The sequence below is a fragment of the Anopheles merus genome, chromosome 2R, assembly GCF_017562075.2.
Source record: "Anopheles merus strain MAF chromosome 2R, AmerM5.1, whole genome shotgun sequence".
Classification (NCBI taxonomy): Eukaryota; Metazoa; Arthropoda; class Insecta; order Diptera; family Culicidae; genus Anopheles; species Anopheles merus.
In genome coordinates this window covers 3264732-3283031 of record NC_054082.1, presented here as the reverse complement: position 1 = coordinate 3283031, position 18300 = coordinate 3264732, and the positions used below count along the sequence as shown (strand labels likewise).

At 48.9% G+C, this 18300-nt stretch overlaps 4 protein-coding genes across 10 annotated transcripts; 3 read left to right on the top strand and 1 right to left on the bottom strand.

Moving 5' to 3' along the window:
- The first annotated feature begins 18 nt into the window (after positions 1–18).
- On the top strand, positions 19–1200 carry LOC121587658 (uncharacterized protein F58A4.6). Its single transcript, XM_041904641.1, has 2 exons — positions 19–588; positions 665–1200. The coding sequence occupies exons 1-2, from the start codon at positions 314–316 to the stop codon at positions 1056–1058; spliced, it is 669 nt and encodes a 222-aa protein (XP_041760575.1). The 5' UTR covers positions 19–313; the 3' UTR covers positions 1059–1200.
- A 204-nt stretch (positions 1201–1404) lies between these two features.
- On the bottom strand, positions 1405–8501 carry LOC121587652 (bleomycin hydrolase). 5 transcript variants are annotated; one of them, XM_041904631.1, is made up of 6 exons: positions 7481–8501; positions 3127–3284; positions 2667–3050; positions 2113–2588; positions 1905–2025; positions 1405–1820 (listed from the first exon to the last, which is right to left on the bottom strand). In XM_041904631.1, exons 1-6 carry the CDS (start codon positions 8352–8354, stop codon positions 1602–1604), a joined length of 2232 nt encoding a protein of 743 aa, XP_041760565.1. In that variant the 5' UTR covers positions 8355–8501; the 3' UTR covers positions 1405–1601. The 5 variants fall into 5 exon arrangements, with proteins under 5 accessions (XP_041760565.1, XP_041760566.1, XP_041760569.1 ...); XM_041904632.1 differs by lacking the exon at positions 7481–8501 and adding an exon at positions 7193–7297; XM_041904635.1 differs by lacking the exon at positions 7481–8501 and adding an exon at positions 5993–6715.
- Positions 8502–8904: 403 nt separating this feature from the next.
- LOC121587650 (probable ATP-dependent RNA helicase DHX34) lies at positions 8905–18197 on the top strand. Of its 2 annotated transcripts, none has more exons than XM_041904624.1 (6): positions 8905–8999; positions 14184–16176; positions 16258–16848; positions 16921–17332; positions 17399–17702; positions 17769–18197. In XM_041904624.1, the coding sequence occupies exons 2-6, from the start codon at positions 14197–14199 to the stop codon at positions 18109–18111; spliced, it is 3630 nt and encodes a 1209-aa protein (XP_041760558.1). In that variant the 5' UTR covers positions 8905–8999; positions 14184–14196; the 3' UTR covers positions 18112–18197. The 2 variants fall into 2 exon arrangements, with proteins under 2 accessions (XP_041760558.1, XP_041760559.1); XM_041904625.1 differs by lacking the exon at positions 8905–8999 and adding an exon at positions 11791–11872.
- Positions 8910–14248, top strand: LOC121587654 (GPI mannosyltransferase 2). Of its 2 annotated transcripts, none has more exons than XM_041904636.1 (2): positions 8910–8999; positions 9687–14248. In XM_041904636.1, exon 2 carries the CDS (start codon positions 9895–9897, stop codon positions 11575–11577), a length of 1683 nt encoding a protein of 560 aa, XP_041760570.1. In that variant the 5' UTR covers positions 8910–8999; positions 9687–9894; the 3' UTR covers positions 11578–14248. The 2 variants fall into 2 exon arrangements, with proteins under 2 accessions (XP_041760570.1, XP_041760572.1); XM_041904638.1 differs by lacking the exon at positions 8910–8999 and adding an exon at positions 9016–9610.
- Positions 18198–18300: the final 103 nt, after the last annotated feature.

Sequence of the window (18300 nt, the reverse complement as noted above, 5' to 3'; positions counted from 1 at the left end):
ACATCGAACAAAATCCACTTTTTACCAGTCCAACAGCATGTCGAATGTACGCATATTCAAATGTTGAAAAGGCCTTTTTGTGACGACCTACGACGAAAAGGCACAATGCTGAACCGACTCAAACTCGCATCCCGCGCGTAAAGGATAGGTAAAGAAAATGAGAGAGATGCAGCGATATTCGAACGTCAAAAACCTTCGCCATGTTGTACGGGCAGGCGCGTCAACGACAACAACTTCACAACAAACAAACTCGTATGCGGCAAAAACATCTGATCGCAAACTCACAAGCCCTTCCTAAATACAGGCCTTCGGAATGGGGAAAATATCGTTCTACATCATTGATTATTGTGCAAATATAGAACAATGCACCATTCACAAGAACTCCGTTCGGATACGGAAAGCACATCACACCGAATACGATGCGTGCATTACGAGCGACCCGGTGCAGCTAGTGGATTTGTTGCTCAATTTGCGGTTCTTTCCTCGTTTTCGACTGAAAATCGCTAACGCACTCGTTGGTCGTGTACCGAGCGCTTCGCTCACCATACAACTCATCCCCCCCGTCAAAGAGCATTTAGATTACCATTGGTAAGTTCAACCTCTGCGTATAATTAAGACACATTTTTGCTTAAAATCCTTGCTACATCGCCCATTGCCGCTGCAGGGGACAACGTGCCGTTCACATGATGTGGGAGCTGGTCGAGCTCACCGAACTGATGGCTTGGCTCTCGACGCTCGGTGGAGCTTTCTCCGCTCTCGGCGACTACCAGCTCGCCTGTGCCGATACGGCGGGCAAAATATCGCTACACCAAATGAAGCTGGCCTGCCGGTTGGGCGATCCTTCGCTCGTAGCTCGCTGCCAGCTGTACCTTGCCATATCGCTCATCCAGAGGGCCGAATTTGCCACTGCTAAACACCTCATCCAGAGCGTGTACCGCGGCGCACGGAAGCAAAAGGAACCCGATACGCGCCTACTGAAGATGTGCCAGGGCATATGGGCGAAGCTGCGCTACGAGTACGATGTGCACCAGAGGAATGTGGCACGCAAGAAAACGTAAAGATCGCGTTTTAACGTTGTACCTTGATCGTTCCTTAAGAGAATAAATTTATAGTAAACATCGATTATCAGTTGTTAGCCTATCCGGGTTTTGGAAATATAATGCAAATTCTGTTTTCCTTTTTTTCTGTATAAAAAAGATATATTTCTTGTTATTATTCACATATTCCTTTTCGCTTCTGTTCCACTTTGCATCGCAATCTGCTTGGATCTATACCTATACGTTAATTGTGTGTATTAGAGTAAATCGATTTGTTGTTAGCGGTCGTATTCTGCACAACCCTGGCAAAGCCACGCACGTGCGGTGTGAAGAGGGGGTTGGTAGGTTGACTTTTTTTTTACTTAAATTTTTCAGCATACAGCAGTAGCAGTCAGCAGCAGTAATTGCGCACTTTGCGCATATCTAAAAGCTGTGATACACCTTCGACGGACACGTGCATGTTTTTCTAAAGTAATGATAGTGGACTGAATTCCAACCCCAATTTTATCAACACCCCCTTGCCCGATCGTCAGCCGCAGTAGCAGCTTTACGGCGTTACCCTGCCTACTTTGCCAGCGTGCCCATGGGATCCCAGGCGGGCAGCACGATTGGCGGGAGATCAAACACGTCCAGCACGTCCTGGCTCACTATGCTGCGATCGACGACCACCTCGAACACAAACTCCTTGAACCACTCGGCCGTCATTATTAGGTAACCCTTCTCGCCACGGTCCTCGCCCCACGAGTTTTCCACCCGGAACTTGGTCGGCTTTTGGCTGTTGGGCTGTTGGAGGAGTAGGGGAATCGAAGGGTTATTGAAAGAGCAAATTTGCGTCCCTTCCCATGCAAGTTTGTTACGCATACTCACATCAACCGACACCCCGGTAAACACCATGGCGTGCGTCATCATCGACTCGCCGTACAGCAGTCGGTCAGCCTTTTCCATCGTCGTCTGAATGTCCACTCCAAAGACCAGCTTGAAGTCATGGCTGCATAGATGAAAAGCATAGAAATTGGCACAAATCAGCGTTAGTTTATACCACACCACCACAGCCTTCCACTCCTCCCTCACTTACATGTCCAAATCTTCGATGCCTTGTTTGCCCGCGAAGCGCTTGTTCACCTCGCACCCGAACCAGACCGGTTCGCCAAACTTGAGCGCTTTCGTGACCAGATCGAGCAGCAGCTCCACCGGCTGGTTGTTGTACAGCACGGGCCGGCCACCGACCACATTGCCGAGACAGTCGACCGTGTAGGAGCGACCGTACAGATTCGACGAGCGCGGGTCCGTCACCAGGCACACCTTGTCATCGACGTTGAAGTACGGCTTGACGTACTTCTCGTAGAAATCGATCGGACGGATCGGGCCAATGTTAAGGTACTTCTTCGACTTGTCGTAGTACTCCCAGGTGAACTTCTCCGGCGGAATGCCCAAACAAATGCCCACAATGTTGTACACCTCGTTCATCTGCTTCTTCATTCGCTCCTTCACCTCGTCGTCCGTTGCACCGTTGTCGATGAGCTTTCGCAGATCCTTTGCGTACTCACGGAGCTATTGACGTTGGAAAGCAAAAATCGGTTACAGCTTTTTGTTCCCCATTTTCGCACTTGTGTACCCTTGCTCGCTTACCTTGCTCTTGACGACCGAATTCATCCGCGTGCTTGCCTCGCAGCTGTAACTCTCCGGGAAGCATTTTTTCGGCATCAAGCCGTGCTTGTTGATCAAGTTCACCAGCATGTCCCACTGGCCACCGTCACAGGTCGGATCGGACAACAAAAAGGACACCAGCCGACCGTCGACCGGTTCGCCACGCTTCGCCGTGTCGACCACATTGTTTAGGAAGTAGTTCGCGCGCTCGATCTTGTCCCAGTAGAACAGGTACGCCTGTGAGAACTCAAACTCGTCCAGATTGTACTGCTTGATGAACGGGATGCGAATGCAGTTGAGGGCCGCAAACAGCCAGCAGCGTCCCGAGCTTTTCTGGTTCGTCAGCGGTTTGCCTTCGTTCTCGATCTGGAAGCGGAAGCAAAAAAAAAAGAACAATTATTCAACTCATGTACCGCGAAGCACCGTTTACCGCGCGCCGTACCTTGTACGTAAAGACGTGCTGCGTATTCTCCAGCGATTTGCGCGACAGACACGCATCGAACGGATCTATCCGCGTGCATACATTCTGCGCCAGCACGTTCTTTGGGCAGTCGTAGAAGTCGTTGCGACACTTCTGGAAGAACTCTTCATTGAGCGGAGCTGCAAAGGAACAAACAAACAATGTGAAACTTGCACATGAGCTAATACGGCACGTTTGATGGGCCAGTCAGCAACACTTTCAATCTACCCCGAGCGCAGCACATCTTCATTATTAGTGACAGCATGGTGGCCAAACTCGTACTGTTCTGCTGGATCGAATAACATCATCCGCAAGAGCTTATCGAATCCCCTCCCGTCCCCCAATGCTTTCATCCTCCCCCGGCTGGCGTTCGTCATCCTTTACTTTCCCTGGGGTACCGGTCACTCCAACCATTGGCATCACAACGGCGGTAAGCGTCTTCCTGTTGTTGATAAGATGCTAACGCAACTCAACAACTCAACACACGATTAAGCCCGCAAGACGATGGAATCTGTCTCTTCGGGAGGGTAAGAAAAAAGTGCTGCGTGGCTCTCAGCTGATACCAATGATTCAGAATATTCCCAATTTGTATCAAGGTCAGTGCTGAGCTAAAAGCATTCACAAATAGTGCACAGACGTAGAAGAATAAAAAAAAATCCCCCATTCCCGCGATCAGTGGGCCTATCAACAGACAATTATCAACTATTGCAAAACCGTTAATGATGACAGAGGCGCAGGGCATCGATCATAAGAAAATGAAGAAATAAGAAGAAATATTACTCAATCCCATTTGCATTATTCTTTATCGCTGTGTGGCTGATGAGCTTCCGCATTGTTTGAATATTAGCCCCAGCATAGTTGCAAGAACAGCATAATATTGTTCCGCTCCATGTAATAGCACTAACCGGGGTTGAACGTTTGCCATGGCTTTGCTTCACAGTTCCGAGCTTATCATTGTTTAAAGGTACTCTTCACCAGTGTCCGTTGGCTGTTAGGGTGACACTTGAGACACCTTTGTGTGCCAACACTTCCTAATCTCACATTAAAATCAACTTCACCGGGACGTTTAACCTGACGGCCCATGGCGGTAAACAGTGACCGGGGCCAAAGCCCTGGCAAATGGTAAATACGCAGTGCTGTAGGAGAAGAAACAGAAACAGACAAATGTACACACATTGACACACACACAGCACAGCCATAACTAGGCAGTCGTAAAGTTCCCGGCAAAGTAAATCGGTTAGCAATGTAGGAAAGTATTAAATTCTGCAATCATTTTCGCTAAAGGTTCGTGAATTGATTTTCGAATCCTCGTTCAATCCTGTAATTGCGAGCGACGCAAAAGCGTTGTTTACAACCAAATTAAAATCCAAACAGAGTACCAACTTTGTGTAAATTATTGCCCCGTTCTTTGTCTCTTGTGTTCCCGGTAGCTCCACGTCGCGCACACAGACCCGCCGCTCGGTTTTAGTGCATCGCTATCACAACGCCAAAAGTAAACAAAAGAGGCGTGCGCGAGTTGATGGGACGGTTGTAAAATTATTTTTAAAACCCCACACCAATCATGCCTGCTTTAATCGCTTCAGTGACGGCAAAGGTGCCTTTGTCCGCAGCTAGCCAAGCGTCGTGTAGATGGCGACCCATGTTGGTGTGCGGGGTTTCATGTTTATCCTTCCATCGCCGCTCGCACTCACACCACAACGTTGCACGCCCCTGTCCGGCTAGATGTAACGGCAGTTACACTGTGTTCAATATGGAGCTACCCTGGCTGCGCACCCCACCGTAGTTCCTCCTTCCCTTTGGGCAGTTTCGGGAAAGGTTCTCCATTTTTGTATGTGCGTGCACGTAGCACACCCCACACGGTAGCAGCCATCATCATTTCCCAGACACTCTCGCTCTCTCTCTTTTCTTCCATCGGGGCTTTACTAACGGTGACCTAGATACGGGCGCGCTTACTTTGAGCCAGTGAAAGCGAAATCATCTCTCCGCTCTCCGTGCCCGGTAAAACCGGCTTAGAGGGAGGCGCTGCAGTAGCGGAGAGCCCGTAGCAACTCCATCCTACACAAAGGCAGCATACAACGGAGCAGGGGGTACGGGTTTAAAGCTGGATTGGTAACATGAAGAATTTACAGTCTGTATCTCTCTGGGGCGCTAACATCGTGGTAACATCGAACGCGGAAATCAACCTCTCTGAAGCACCTCCATTCCGATCGGACATTTTAATTTGTACGCCACGTTGAATATTTCACTTTGCCAGGGGGGGGGGGGGGGGGGGATTGTGAATCTGATGGAGCTGGTATTAAATTATTTCCTGTACCATTCCGAACAGCCAAACCAGTCCCAACTCCGGGCAGCTTCTTGCCTACACACTCGTGTGCGTCGTTCCTTCCCACTGCTTCCAAAAATCTTTAATTAGATCATATTACTCGTAAGCTGCTTCAAGGCACCCCGAGGCAGGGTGTGCTTTGCGTTTTGGGAAGGCAAGCAACGCCTAATCCTCGTAACAACTTTTTGGACCGTTTCCTTCGTCATCAGAATCTCCGCACCAGAAAATCAATGCAGCAGAACCGCAAACACGTACGATGCGGCATAAATTCTACCACACCAGCAGGCTGCATGAAGCATTATATAATTAAACGTTGTTAAAGTCGCACATAAAATGAACATCAATTCGCACACGTACAATCTCACACACACGCACGTATCAAGAGGACAAACAAAACACCCCAAAAAGCTAGCAGAAGGGGACTCGTTTTTCACACTTTTCCGCAGCGAAAGTGATGATGATTAAAAACATGAAAAAGGGGTTCTACACACTCCTCCCCTGAGGGAAATGGTACGGCTCGCTTACATGGCAACATTCTGGGACCGTTTTTCGCTTTCCCGTCGTTAACGCTCTGACGAATCCTGTGCGTCGCTGCTGTTAGGTCGCGTTACTGCCTTGCGCCCAACCTATTGTGTGTTGGTTGAACTTGCAATTGCGTAGCTGCTGCCGGGGCAAAGAGGGAGCCAAGAGGCGTTGTTCCTTCTGCCGTCGTTTCACTCGAAAAACGCCAGCCCCTTGGTTACAACAGTGGGCCGTAGCTGGATTCTGGAAACCGCTTGCCACGATAAAGAGGATTATGACCTCTTCCTTTTTTTTGCCTGCTCTGGCAGATTGTGACTACGATTAGCCAACCTCGACACGCACTCGCGCAAACACAACTAGCGACCACGACTTTCTCCGCGATTTTCAAGCAGCAGTGCAAGTGCCGCGTATCAGAAAAAACGTCCCTCACTTCCTCACTCACACGCACACACACATGCAAACTTATGCACACAAACAGCACTCCCTGTTACGACGATCCTTATGGGGGGGGGGGGGAATCCTTTCGCAGAAACCTCCGTAGAGTACGACGGGATTTCGTGCGCCGTTTAGGCCAAGTGTGCTGGCGAAATGTGGTCTATGTGGCGTACGGAGTGAGCAGCAGAGGAAGGTTTAATTTCTACAACGGAGCAACTGGCCGCTCCTCTGCAAAATCGGGTTTAAATTCGCTTCACGATGAGATTGTATTTACACATTCTGACTGACGTTTCGTTAAGTGCAATGACAGCTTCGTTAAACAAGATGGTTGGCCATTTGACAGCTGTTACCTTTTTTTTTATTCACAATTTGCGTGTAAACAAAATGAAGCGTTTTTTTTCTACACGATCGATCGATCTCCTTGCAAATAGAAATAGAAATAGCTTGGAAAAATGTTTTCTGATCTCATGAACAGATTTGTATTGTATTAAGGCTAGGGTATTGTTTGTAGGTAGGAGGAAATGATAACATTACAAGCGTGTTTTGCGTGCGACGCATCTTAAAAATAAACTGTGTAAGCCTCAATATAACTTATATGGGGAATGTTGTTTCTTTTCGAACTTTCCTGAATATTGCTCCACATAAAACAATAAAACGAAAGCACCGTCTTAAGCCTAGTACCTCAATTATGTTCAATGGGTTTCGATATTACGTGGGAACAATAACTTTAAAATACTAACTTTATGTTAAACACTATTATCAACCAACCTGTTCGGAGACCGGCTCGAGAAAAGTACAGTACGCTCATCAGCCAACTTTTCTGAACAGGTTTTTTAAACTATTCTTAAAAAAAAACTAAGGCGATAGTCAAAAACCAATAAATTTTCTTTTGTGCCGAGCCACCCGGAAGGTTGATTGAAGAGGATCACACACGCTCCGCCAATTGCAAACCTATATTAGATCATTTCGAGTAATGTTGCTTAATGATGTTTCGATAGGAGGCTGAGTAGGTGCGTAATGAGGTACGTTTTCGACCTATTTCAAAGCGATACATACCTTTGGGATGCGCCAGCACAGTGGTCCGCTTGTTGGCATCATCTGCTAGGGACGTTTTGCCCTCTGTTTTGGTACCACTTGTCTCCTTGAGCAGTGAATGCTGTTCAGTCTGCTGGTCCTCATTACTAGTCTCACTGGTAGATTCCCGTACGAGCTGTTCGTATCCCTTTTCATTGGACATTCGCACATGATCCCTTGCGGACGGTGAGTCGTTCAGCAGTGTCTCGGGCGGCTCGTTGAGTATCTCTACCTGGTTTAGCGTTTCCAGCTCGGACGCCTTTACGACCATGCCGGAGAAGCTGGTCAGTCCGTAAGATTCGCCGGCCAGCGGACCATCGATATACTCTTGCTCCGCATCAAACGAAATGATCCGATCGATAAACCGGTCACCTAGATTACATTCCACGTCTTCACAATCCGCGGAAAGCAGCGTAATGCCGATCTTTTGCCGTTTGCCACTCTCGTCCTCCTCGCCGCCAAACGGTGGCTCGACTGCGCCGTGACGTTTCAGCTGCTGTCTGCGTTCGTCGCGGAGCAATCGTTCCAGCTCGTCGCCCATCGCATCCATCGGCTGCACCAAGGCTACGGGCCGTACCTCGGGCAGGTTCAGCGTGGGAATGGCTGTCGGCAGCAGGTTACGGCACACGCCGTTGAAGCAATCCGGTCCAAAGTGGCGACGGCACACTCGCACACTCTTGAACACGTTCAGCGGGTCCAGCCGGAACAGGCGCGGATTGTTGATGAGAGCGAGCCATCGTCGGAAGCGATTCGATTCGCGCACGGGATGCGGAAACACATGGAACGAGATTCGGGGTCGCGTTTTCTGTGCATTGAATCTGCTGTTCGGGCAGCCAATCACTGCGCAGTCCCACATTAGGATAATCGATTCGATGCGACTGCTCAGAAAGCAAACATAACAGCGCGTTTCAACAAAACCACAAATTAAACAACCCACAAACACGAAACACAAATGTTATGCATCATAACAAAGAAAGACAACAGCATCCAAGCACGGAACGACACTGGCAGACCAGGTACGTACAACACCCCTAATATGTATCGCAATTTGAGGTGTGACATTCCAAACCGTTGACTCTCGATTATCCGTGCCAAATGTTCAATATTCAACAGAATTGTACAAATATTTTAAAATATTCCATATCTCATTAAGCTTTAATTTCAGATTATACTACACTCACTTTTGTGCTATAATCCGTTGAAAATCTTGCATTTTCTCATCTCATTTGCATTCGAAATTTTAAACTCAACGTCAACTGAAACTGTTTCGAAAAACCTGTCAAATGGTCCACTTGTGATGCAGCCTGCAAGCAGTTTGGTCTAGTAGGGGAGGGATGTTTGTTATGCACTTCGTCTCCCAGAAAAATCGCTCTTGCGGGTAGTTTTCTGGAACGAAAATGGATTTGCGTTGCATTCAAAGATCCTAGAATAGTTTGTGAAACAAGTGCTCGTATAGTAATACCGCCCACGTGCTCGTAACTCATCAGTATTCCATATTTTTGTAAGTAATTTTTATCGCTAGACGCACAGTGGTGAACATCATACAAAAAATCGGACACACATACACATTTCGGGCACTCGCGCGAACTGCAAGCACGCGGAAAATGTACAGCGAACGCGTGCGCGCACCTACGCCAGAACCGAGCTCCGGAAACGGCCCGTTTTATCCCAATATTTTGGTCCGACTGCTGTTTGCTGGTGGTAGTGGTAGTAGCAGCAGACCGTCTTCTACATACCCGGTGTATCGCTTGAGTTAGACAATCGTACAAGGAGAGATAAACAAAACCCGAACCAGACTGAGTGGTTTATTTGGGACGTGGAACGATTTGTGTGCTTTGCCAAGCCTCTGTCTTGGCTTTTGTTTTGGTCGCCTGGTTCGTGCGAGGGAAGACGGTGTTCGTGTGGATGGGTCGCGGTACGACGCACGACGCGGCCAACGAGACACGCGCACTACCACCCACTCGTCAGTGGAGCGAGCACTCGGCCCCGGGAAAAGAAGAAAGAATTTGTATCAGGACTTTCAATCTAGTAGCACATTCCTCTGCTAAGAGACCAGCTGTGCCAACTTGTCCGAGGGGGAAAACAAGAAATTTCCATATCTGCACGGCAAATGTGTGTTGAATTTTTATCACAACTCGGCTATTTCAGTTATCAACAGCCTGAGTACAGCTTCTTCTTTCTTTTCCAGGGGCCGCCGGGCTGGTCGTTGATGGTACCAGTGTGCGATTCAAGTGTGCAAGTGTCTGAGTGAGTGTCTGTTGGCACCAAATGTCGTTCTGATAATAGAAGAAGCTCGAAGATTGCTCGACAAACCACACGCTTCCATCCTCGTGACTTCTCGAACTGAACGGATAAAGTTTAATGCAACATCGTGGTGTATTTGGTTTGGTGGAAAAATGCGATCGGAATGCTACAACGGCAGCGGTGCCAGCACTTCCTCCCCCAAGCGACGGGTCAACGTAGTAGGCAATGGGAGGTCCAACCATCACCACCAGCGACAGCACCATGCAGCAGCCGGCGCAAATACCCACCGGGACACGACGACACATGACAGAGGCACAGACTCACCACCCACCCTGACCGAACTGCCACCGTCCAGCGGATCCTTTCTACACATATCAATCACCAAGCTGGCCATCGGAAGCCGCCTGTTCGTGATAGTGCTCCAGCTGGTTGCTAACCTTCTCCTGCCAGACCACGAAGCAGGCGTGTTTGTGGCACCGAGCGACAAGAACGCACCGGAGCGACCACTGGACGCACTGGTGCGACTCACGCTCGGCGGTCTGAACCGGTGGGATGGCCAATACTTCCTGCACGTTGCCGAGCACGGCTACACGTACGAAAATGCGCTCGCCTTCTTCCCGCTGTTCCCATTCATCCTGAAAATTGTGTGCAGCTCGCTCAGCAGCTACGAGGTGATCACCTTCTTGAGCTATCGGGAGCTGTCGCTGCTGCTGGCGGTGCTGCTGAACGTGGTGTGCTTTACCGGTGCAGCGAAAGCGCTCTATCGGCTGAGCAAGCACGTGCTCGGCAATCAGAAGAAGGCGGAGATTGCGGTGCTGCTGTTTTGCTTCAACCCGGCGTCCATCTTCTTCACCGCCCCGTACACCGAAAGTCTGTACGCGTGGCTGTCGTTCGTCGTGATGTACCAGTGCATCGAGGACGTGACGTCGATCTTCCTGACGATCCCGCTCAGCCTGTCGATACTGTGCCGCTCGAACGGCATGTTCAACATCGGGTTCGTGCTGTACTTTGCCGTGCGCCGGATCGTCGCCCAGTACAACGTGCACAACGTCATCTGCATCTGTTCGCGGCTCTTCTCGATGCTGATCATCGTGCTGTTCCACTACGGTATCGCCCAGGTGTACAACTACTATCTGTTTTGCTTCGTGCAGAAGTTCAACTTTCCCGACCACGTGCGTGAGTACGCGGCGGAGCATGGGCTAGTGCTGGCCGGCAACAAAACGGACGACTCATCGCCCTGGTGCACCAACCTGGTGCCGCTGTCGTACTCGTACGTACAGAGCCACTACTGGAACGTGGGCTTCCTGCGGTACTACGAGCTGAAACAGCTACCCAACTTTCTGCTCGCCCTGCCGGCCGTGTATCTCGTACTGAGCAACTCGTACCAGTATCTATGCGAGCACTGGGAGTACGCCCTACGGTTGGGGCTGTTCCGGCTGACCAAGAAGCAGCACAAGCTGATGCGCCCTTACGATCGGTTTGCGCTCGTGTTTGTCGTGCACGCGCTCGTGCTTACGCTCTTCTCGCTGGTGTTTGTGCACGTGCAGGTTACGACGCGGCTCCTGTGTGCGGCCAGTCCCGTGCTGTACTGGTACACGGCCGAATACTTTACCGGGGAGCGAGCGTTCATCAAGCGGCAGGTTATCCGCAAGCTGTCGAAGCAGGTGAAGGATGGCGAGGAAAACAGTTGCACCCACGTGCTGAACCACATCGAGCTGAGCGATTTGCTTGACTTTCGCTGGATGAACGGCCGGCAGCAAACGATCCTGGTGTACTTCCTCGGCTACACCGTGGTCGGGACGGTGCTGTTTAGCAACTTTTACCCGTGGACTTAATGGAAGAGGGAGAATCTGAGCGAACTGCAGCGATCATCCTTTCCTTCTTTCGCAGCTACAAAACAAGCAGCTACTCTCTCTCTCTCTCTCTCTCTCTCTCTCTCTCTCTCTCTCTCTCTCTCTCTCTGTTGTTGACCAAAGCTAAAAGACGGTTACCAAGAACCAGGACACAAATTCTACTCTAAACATTGGGATTACACTTATCTCGTGCCTTTTTCGCTCTACTACATATATACATACACACATATTGCCAAAACCGAACGACGAATACCAAAATTTGAGGGGCAGCAGCAAGGTGAGCAGAACCACAATGGTTTTCAACCAAATAGGTTCAAGCTGACTGCGTCGAAACGAACGAAAACTTCCAATTCGAAATTGACCAAAGTTTCGCTTTCTATTTGCTCATTGTTAAATTACAAAATTTGCCAAATTATTAGGAAATTAATTGGAGTGTTACGTACTATCGTTTCCTTCGACCATCATGATCGAACCCGGACTGTGTTCTTTTGTGTTAGCATTAGCCCGTAGACTAGTAGAATGTATTGCTATAATTTAAGGGATTTTAAAATTGAAAGCGAGAGCGAGCAGAACCGGTTGTTAGCGAATCTTAAGCTTAAGCGCGCTGAAATGTTCTGGTTAACATTATTGTTGTGTTCCGGGGACAATGTAGTTATCTCTATCCAACTTTGCCTTGCATTACCACCGAAAAGGAACAACTCTGTCGTCCGGCACTGCTGCTACTGTGGCGCCAACGAACCAATGGATGGGCTTTGACTGTTTTAGTTAGAAAACACAAGGAAGCAAAACGTGGTCGGTGTTTCTGCTACAGAAAAACCGCACTACAACAGCTAAAACGCAACGCATGGATCAATGGACATGGACAAGTGGGTGGATCGGATCAAACAAAAGCCAAACTTGCAGAGCTACCATATATAGATATACACATATACAGATAGCGACTTTACTTGAAAAATAAAAGAAAATACTATATACATATTTAAACTCGAGTCAAGCTATATATATACATATAATTAACATGGTTTTTAACCATCATTAGACTTTACAAAGCAGAGCTACTGTGGGTTGCAATAGTAGTGGTAAGACTCGCAAACCAGACGAACACGAAATATTGGAGTGAAAACAGCAGAAAAAAGAAAACGAAACTGTATCTTAAAACAAAATCATAAAAAAACAACATGTTAAAGCTATTCTCTTCCGATAGAAGTGCATAACTATAATGTAGATTAAACAAATAGCAACACTAAACACTTGCATCGTACATACGTACGTACGTACACCCTAAACAGAACAGAACGAAAACAATCAAATGAAATATTTCCTAATTATATCGAGAGACGGGCAATCGAACGAACTTAACATATTGTGAGAAACGGCGGACGAAGCAGACGGTAGCAAACGTTGGTTTTCCACTAGGATTAGACGTATTTCAATTCAAGTTGTTGTTGTTTATACAATTTCAAAACATTACTTACTTCGGGGAAGAAAAAGGTTAACGGTAACGAACCAATAACATTAGCAAAAAATACAGGAGTATCGCGTTTTACACAACACTTTCTACACACACTATTCTGTGTAGAGTAGGGTTTCGACTAGAGCGAGAACAACAAGTTAGTGATTAGTTAGTAAAAATCGAACTAAAGAGGAGACAAACGTAAACCAATTAAACCAAACATAATCAATCATATAAATGCAAGATGCTAATGCAATTAATACACTGTCGCACAGTAATTAAATAATTATCAAACTAAATAGAAACTTAAAACACAAATGAATGAAAAAACCATAACTTCCTCACGCATAAATAATCAAATCAATTACTAAACTAAACTGCATTACTTAAACTGCAGCTCCAAAGACACGCACATACCACTCTCACCGGTCGTGCTTTACATATTATCCATTCGATTTTAACTACTTTTAATAACTTATAAAATAAAAAGTAATAAAAAATTGACAAAAAAACTGTTCAATTAGGCACGCTTTATAGAAGCGAAAAGCATGGAGTTTAAAGGAAGGTGCGCCATAGTGAGACGTGTTATTTAGTCATTCGCATTCGTAGTCGACAATTCAGCTACTTATTGGAAGAGGTTACTCTCGTTCTTTTGCGTAATTACGATTTCAATGTGTAATATATTTCTCGCTCGCGTAAGCGATATTTGAAGAGCATGTAGAGCAATTATCAATTGAAAAATTTAAAGTATTTAAAGCGCTACACATAATTGATCTATTTGAACGAATCGAACTTATTGCAAAAGACAGTAATCGGGCAGTGGGCAGTTTTCAGTACAGTACGCACAGTACAGCGCTATCGAAATTGTTTGGAACGTCTCTCCCTTACCTCTCTAATCGTTGAAATCCGCTTTTAAAATTCAAAGAGTTTAGTGCAATACTATCTTCGAAGACGTTTGTTAGACAATATCTAGTTTCACTGTTGGACTATTTCTAATAGAAAAAAAACTCCAATAAACTGTTTCTCATTCGAATATGACGATCGTACGTGTGTGTTTGACCCCTTTTCTTTCCAAAAAACTCTTTTAGTATAAATATTAATGCATTTTTTGTTCTTAACATTGGTCTCATTTTAGGATCGCTGCCGCAATGGCTCACCGTACGGATCATGGGCGATCGAGAGAGTCGGGCTCACGAAGAAGACATCGTTCACGTTCCCGCAGTCCTCCAGTTCCAGCTTCTCCTGCACCCAACGATACTCAATCCCTTGAGCAGACGAATTTGATTCATTTTTCCTTTTTAAATCACAAAACCGAGCTGAACCGGGTGCTGCGTGGATATTGTGCCCGCGATCAACTGGTGGACGATGTGAACGACTTCTGGCTGTTTGTGAACAAGTACGAAGCACTGCTGAAGCGCACCGGACAACCGATCCTGCCCGACCCATCGACGGAGGGCAAGCGGCTGGACTGTCCCAGCGGAACGATTCCCAGCGAGTACAGGAAATCGCTCGGATGTTGCGTGTCACTGAGAGTTCCGGTGGAAGAACTGTTCGCACGGTTGGGCGGAACGACGGGTGCCGTAACGCGCACCAAACTACTTCAACTGCTGCAGATCGTAACGCATTATCTGGACTTTCGCCAGCGGGAAAAGTTTAACAAGTTGCGCAAATTGCGCCAAGCACAGGCCAATCTGCCCGTCGCCAAGCATCGCGAGGAAATCGTTGAAGCGGTACGAAACGAACGCGTGCTAGTGCTGGCCGGTGATACGGGCTGCGGGAAATCGACCCAGGTGCCGCAGTATCTGTACCGGGCGGGTTACGAGGGGATTGCCTGCACGCAGCCGCGGCGTATCGCTTGCATTTCCCTGTCGAAGCGCGTCGCGCACGAGCTGCTGGCCGAGTATCGGACGGAGGTTGGGTACCAGATACGGTTCGAGCGGAGCAAAAACACCAACACCAAGATACTGTTCATCACGGAGGGATTGTTGCTGCGGCAGCTGGCCAGCGAGGACAATCTGCAGCAGTACTCGGTCATCATACTGGACGAGGTGCACGAGCGCCACCTGCACGGTGACTTTCTGCTGGGGATTGCCAAGTGTTTGATACGCGCCCGGCCCGACCTGAAGCTGGTGCTCATGTCGGCCACCATCAACATCAAGCTGTTCGCGGATTACTTCTCCGAGGAGGAGGCGCGCATCATCGAGGTGCCGGGACGGTTGTTCCCGATCAAGCTGCACTACATGCCCCAGCTGCAGGATGTGCCGATGGTGAGCGGTGCGGGTGGTTCGAAACGCACCCAGAGCGACCGTCTCAGCCCGGAACCGTACATACAGATTCTGCAGCTCATCGATCAAAAGTACCCGCCGACGGAGAAGGGCGACGTGCTGATCTTTCTCAGCGGGTTGAACGAAATCACGGCGATCGTGGATGCGGCCCGCGAGTACAACGAGAAGAACAAGAACTGGATCATACTGCCGCTCCACAGCACGCTCTCGATCGCGGAACAGGACAAGGTGTTCGATTACGCACCGGACGGTATGCGCAAGTGCATCGTGTCCACGAACATTGCCGAAACGTCGGTCACGATCGATGGCATTCGGTTCGTGGTGGACAGCGGGAAGGTGAAGGAGATGAGCTACGATCCCACCACCAAGATGCAGCGGTTGAAGGAGTTCTGGATATCGAAAGCGTCGGCCGAGCAGCGCAAAGGTCGCGCAGGCCGTACCGGGCCAGGCATTTGCTATCGGCTGTACGCGGAGAAGCAGTTTTACGACTTTGACGCGTACAGTACGGCCGAAATACTGAAGGTGCCGCTGGAATCGCTGCTGCTGCAGATGATTTCGATGGGGCTGCCGAATGCGCGTCTCTTTCCCTTCGTCGAACCACCGCCGATGGATAATGTGGAAAATGCGATCGTCAATCTGAAGGAGGCGGAAGCCCTCACGGAGGACGAAAAGCTGACCCCGCTTGGGAAGGCGCTGGCCAAGATTCCGGTCGACATTGGCATCGGGAAGATGCTGCTAATGGGTTGTGTGTTTCAGCAGCTGCAACCGGTACTAACGCTGGCCGCGGCATTAAGCGTCCAATCGCCGTTCACCAATCGAGCCTACCGCGACCCAGAGTGTGAGGTAAGGACGGGGGCAACACACCGTGAGTTGGTGGAATGGTGGATCTAATCCGGTTCGTTTCTGATGGCTTCTTTTCCACAGAGGGCACGCAAATCGCTCGAATCCGACCATGGCGATCCGATCACGCTGCTGAACGCGTACAAGGAGTGGTTGGAGATCAAGCAGCACCGGACGGACTATGGGCGGCGTGACGATGGCGATCGGCGCAGCGAAAGCTCCAAGGTGTGGTGCCGTCGCCGGGGGCTGGAAGAGCAACGGTTCTACGAGATCACGAAACTGCGCAACCAGTTCCAGGATTTGCTGCAGGACTGCGGTCTGATGGAGACGCAAAACAACGATCATCTGTCCAGTGCCGAGCGAGCGATACGCAATGGAGAGTTGCGTCAGCTGAAGGAGTTACGCAAAGCGCACCGCATGGAAGCACCGCGGAAGCGCAAGCTGCTTAAATCCGATCCATGGGGGTTGGGTGAAGATGGCGAGGAGGAGGCCGATGATGGCCGGGTGGACATACGCGACGTGGAGTTTCGCTTGAGTCACGACTCGTCCAAGCTGCAGCATCTCGTGTCCGGTGCGACGGCCTGCAGTTATCGAGATCTGATGACGCTCAAGCTGATTCTGGTCAGTGGACTCTATCCCCAGGTGGCGATTGCTGACGAGTTCAACTACTGCAAGGTAGTGTGGTGATGTTGTGCAATGTGAACGCCACATTCGATTACCAAACGTATTCTTTACCTTCGCTTGCAGAGCTTATCGGAACAGTTCTTTCACACCCGTGCCAAACCGTACGTTTCGTTGCATCCCATGAGCTTCTTTGGCAACAACGCGCAGATACTGCAGCTAACGGACAGTGAGATCGAGGAGAAACCGCCGACGTACAAATCGCGCCAGCCGCTCAGCTCCCGGCACCAGATTGTGTGCTATTTGACGCTGCTGGAAACGAACAAATCCTACCTAACGAACACTTTGCGCATGCCGGCCGCTCAAACGCTACTGCTGTTTGCGCATACGATCGAGACGAACGCGACCTGCTCGCGCATCGTGTGTGACGCGTGGTTGTGTTTGGACTTTCCTGCGCCAGAAAGTGGGCAGGCGTTGCTGCTGAAAGCTACCAAACTGAGACGTCTATGGAACCGACTGTTGGCGGAAAAGTTGAAAGGTACTGTGTATCAGTGTTTTTAGTTTCTTTTTTGGATTCTATCCTTGCGATTGTTATTTTTTTTAGCTCTCACCATAACGGCCGATGGTGAGCTGACGAAAGCCGACCGAAACGTCTCGATCGATCAGATGAACCGCGAACTCTGGTCCAGTTTGGCTCAGTACATGAACACCGAAGTGTGCTATACCATGAAAAAGCTACTTCCGGCGGATCTAAAATCACTCTACAAAGGACCCTCGCTGGGGGAGGACGAGGAGGACGAGGAGCGGATGGAGCTACCGGATCCGAATCCCTTTGCGGAAGACTTCCAACCACTGCGCAACGAAACGAAGGGTGGCGTGTACTTGACAGAGAACATCACTTACGGCTGGTAAGTGCGAGTGCAATATGTCCAGTGTGGTGTAATTGTAACAAGCCTCCCTTTGTTATGTTAAAGTGTCGTAGAGACGGATTGGAGCATGCAGATGCAGGATCTAATCCTTGAGCAGGACTGGGAATGTGGCCATTGTCGAGGAACGTATCGTTTGACTGGGCTGCAGAAGCTACAGCATACCGTCCTCTGTAAGCCGGCCGACGTTGAGGAGGAAAAGGTGGCCCCATCGACAACAAGCGACGCTAGCAGTTCATCCAAAAAGCTGAACGCAACTCGATATGATTGTTCGAACTGTGGTCAGCAAATGATGCTGAGTGCGATTGAGGTGCTAAAGCATAAGAAGGGTTGTAGCAAGCGCGTTAAACAAGAGCCGTCGGATGATCCGAAAGAAGAGAAATGTTCGTAGATCAGGCGACCGTGTGGCACCAATATAGAATGTGAAAATCTGTTTACGTATGTATATATATATAGATTATCTTTTCGACTTTATTCATGTTAATGTGTGTATAGGATACTGTTTGGCTTTTTTTTGACAATGATTTGCATCAAATGGCACTAAACATTACCGACGTGGGCACATGCAGACAACCACACA

What these genes read in the sequence shown, in the direction of transcription:
- LOC121587650 (XM_041904624.1), top strand. Translation starts at nt 14,197, where the DNA reads ATGGCTCACCGTACGGATCATGGGCGATCGAGAGAGTCGGGCTCACGA. An exon ending in ACCGCGACCCAGAGTGTGAG is followed by an intron (nt 16,177 to 16,257) that starts GTAAGGACGGGG and finishes TCTTTTCCACAG; the next exon opens with AGGGCACGCAAATCGCTCGA. An exon ending in ACGAGTTCAACTACTGCAAG is followed by an intron (nt 16,849 to 16,920) that starts GTAGTGTGGTGA and finishes CTTCGCTTGCAG; the next exon opens with AGCTTATCGGAACAGTTCTT.
- LOC121587652 (XM_041904631.1), bottom strand. Translation starts at nt 8,354, where the DNA reads ATGTGGGACTGCGCAGTGATTGGCTGCCCGAACAGCAGATTCAATGCA. An exon ending in AGCACGTCTTTACGTACAAG is followed by an intron (nt 3,051 to 3,126) that starts GTACGGCGCGCG and finishes TTCCGCTTCCAG; the next exon opens with ATCGAGAACGAAGGCAAACC. An exon ending in TTACCGGGGTGTCGGTTGAT is followed by an intron (nt 1,821 to 1,904) that starts GTGAGTATGCGT and finishes CTCCTCCAACAG; the next exon opens with CCCAACAGCCAAAAGCCGAC.
- LOC121587658 (XM_041904641.1), top strand. Translation starts at nt 314, where the DNA reads ATGGGGAAAATATCGTTCTACATCATTGATTATTGTGCAAATATAGAA. An exon ending in GAGCATTTAGATTACCATTG is followed by an intron (nt 589 to 664) that starts GTAAGTTCAACC and finishes TTGCCGCTGCAG; the next exon opens with GGGACAACGTGCCGTTCACA.
- LOC121587654 (XM_041904636.1), top strand. Translation starts at nt 9,895, where the DNA reads ATGCGATCGGAATGCTACAACGGCAGCGGTGCCAGCACTTCCTCCCCC.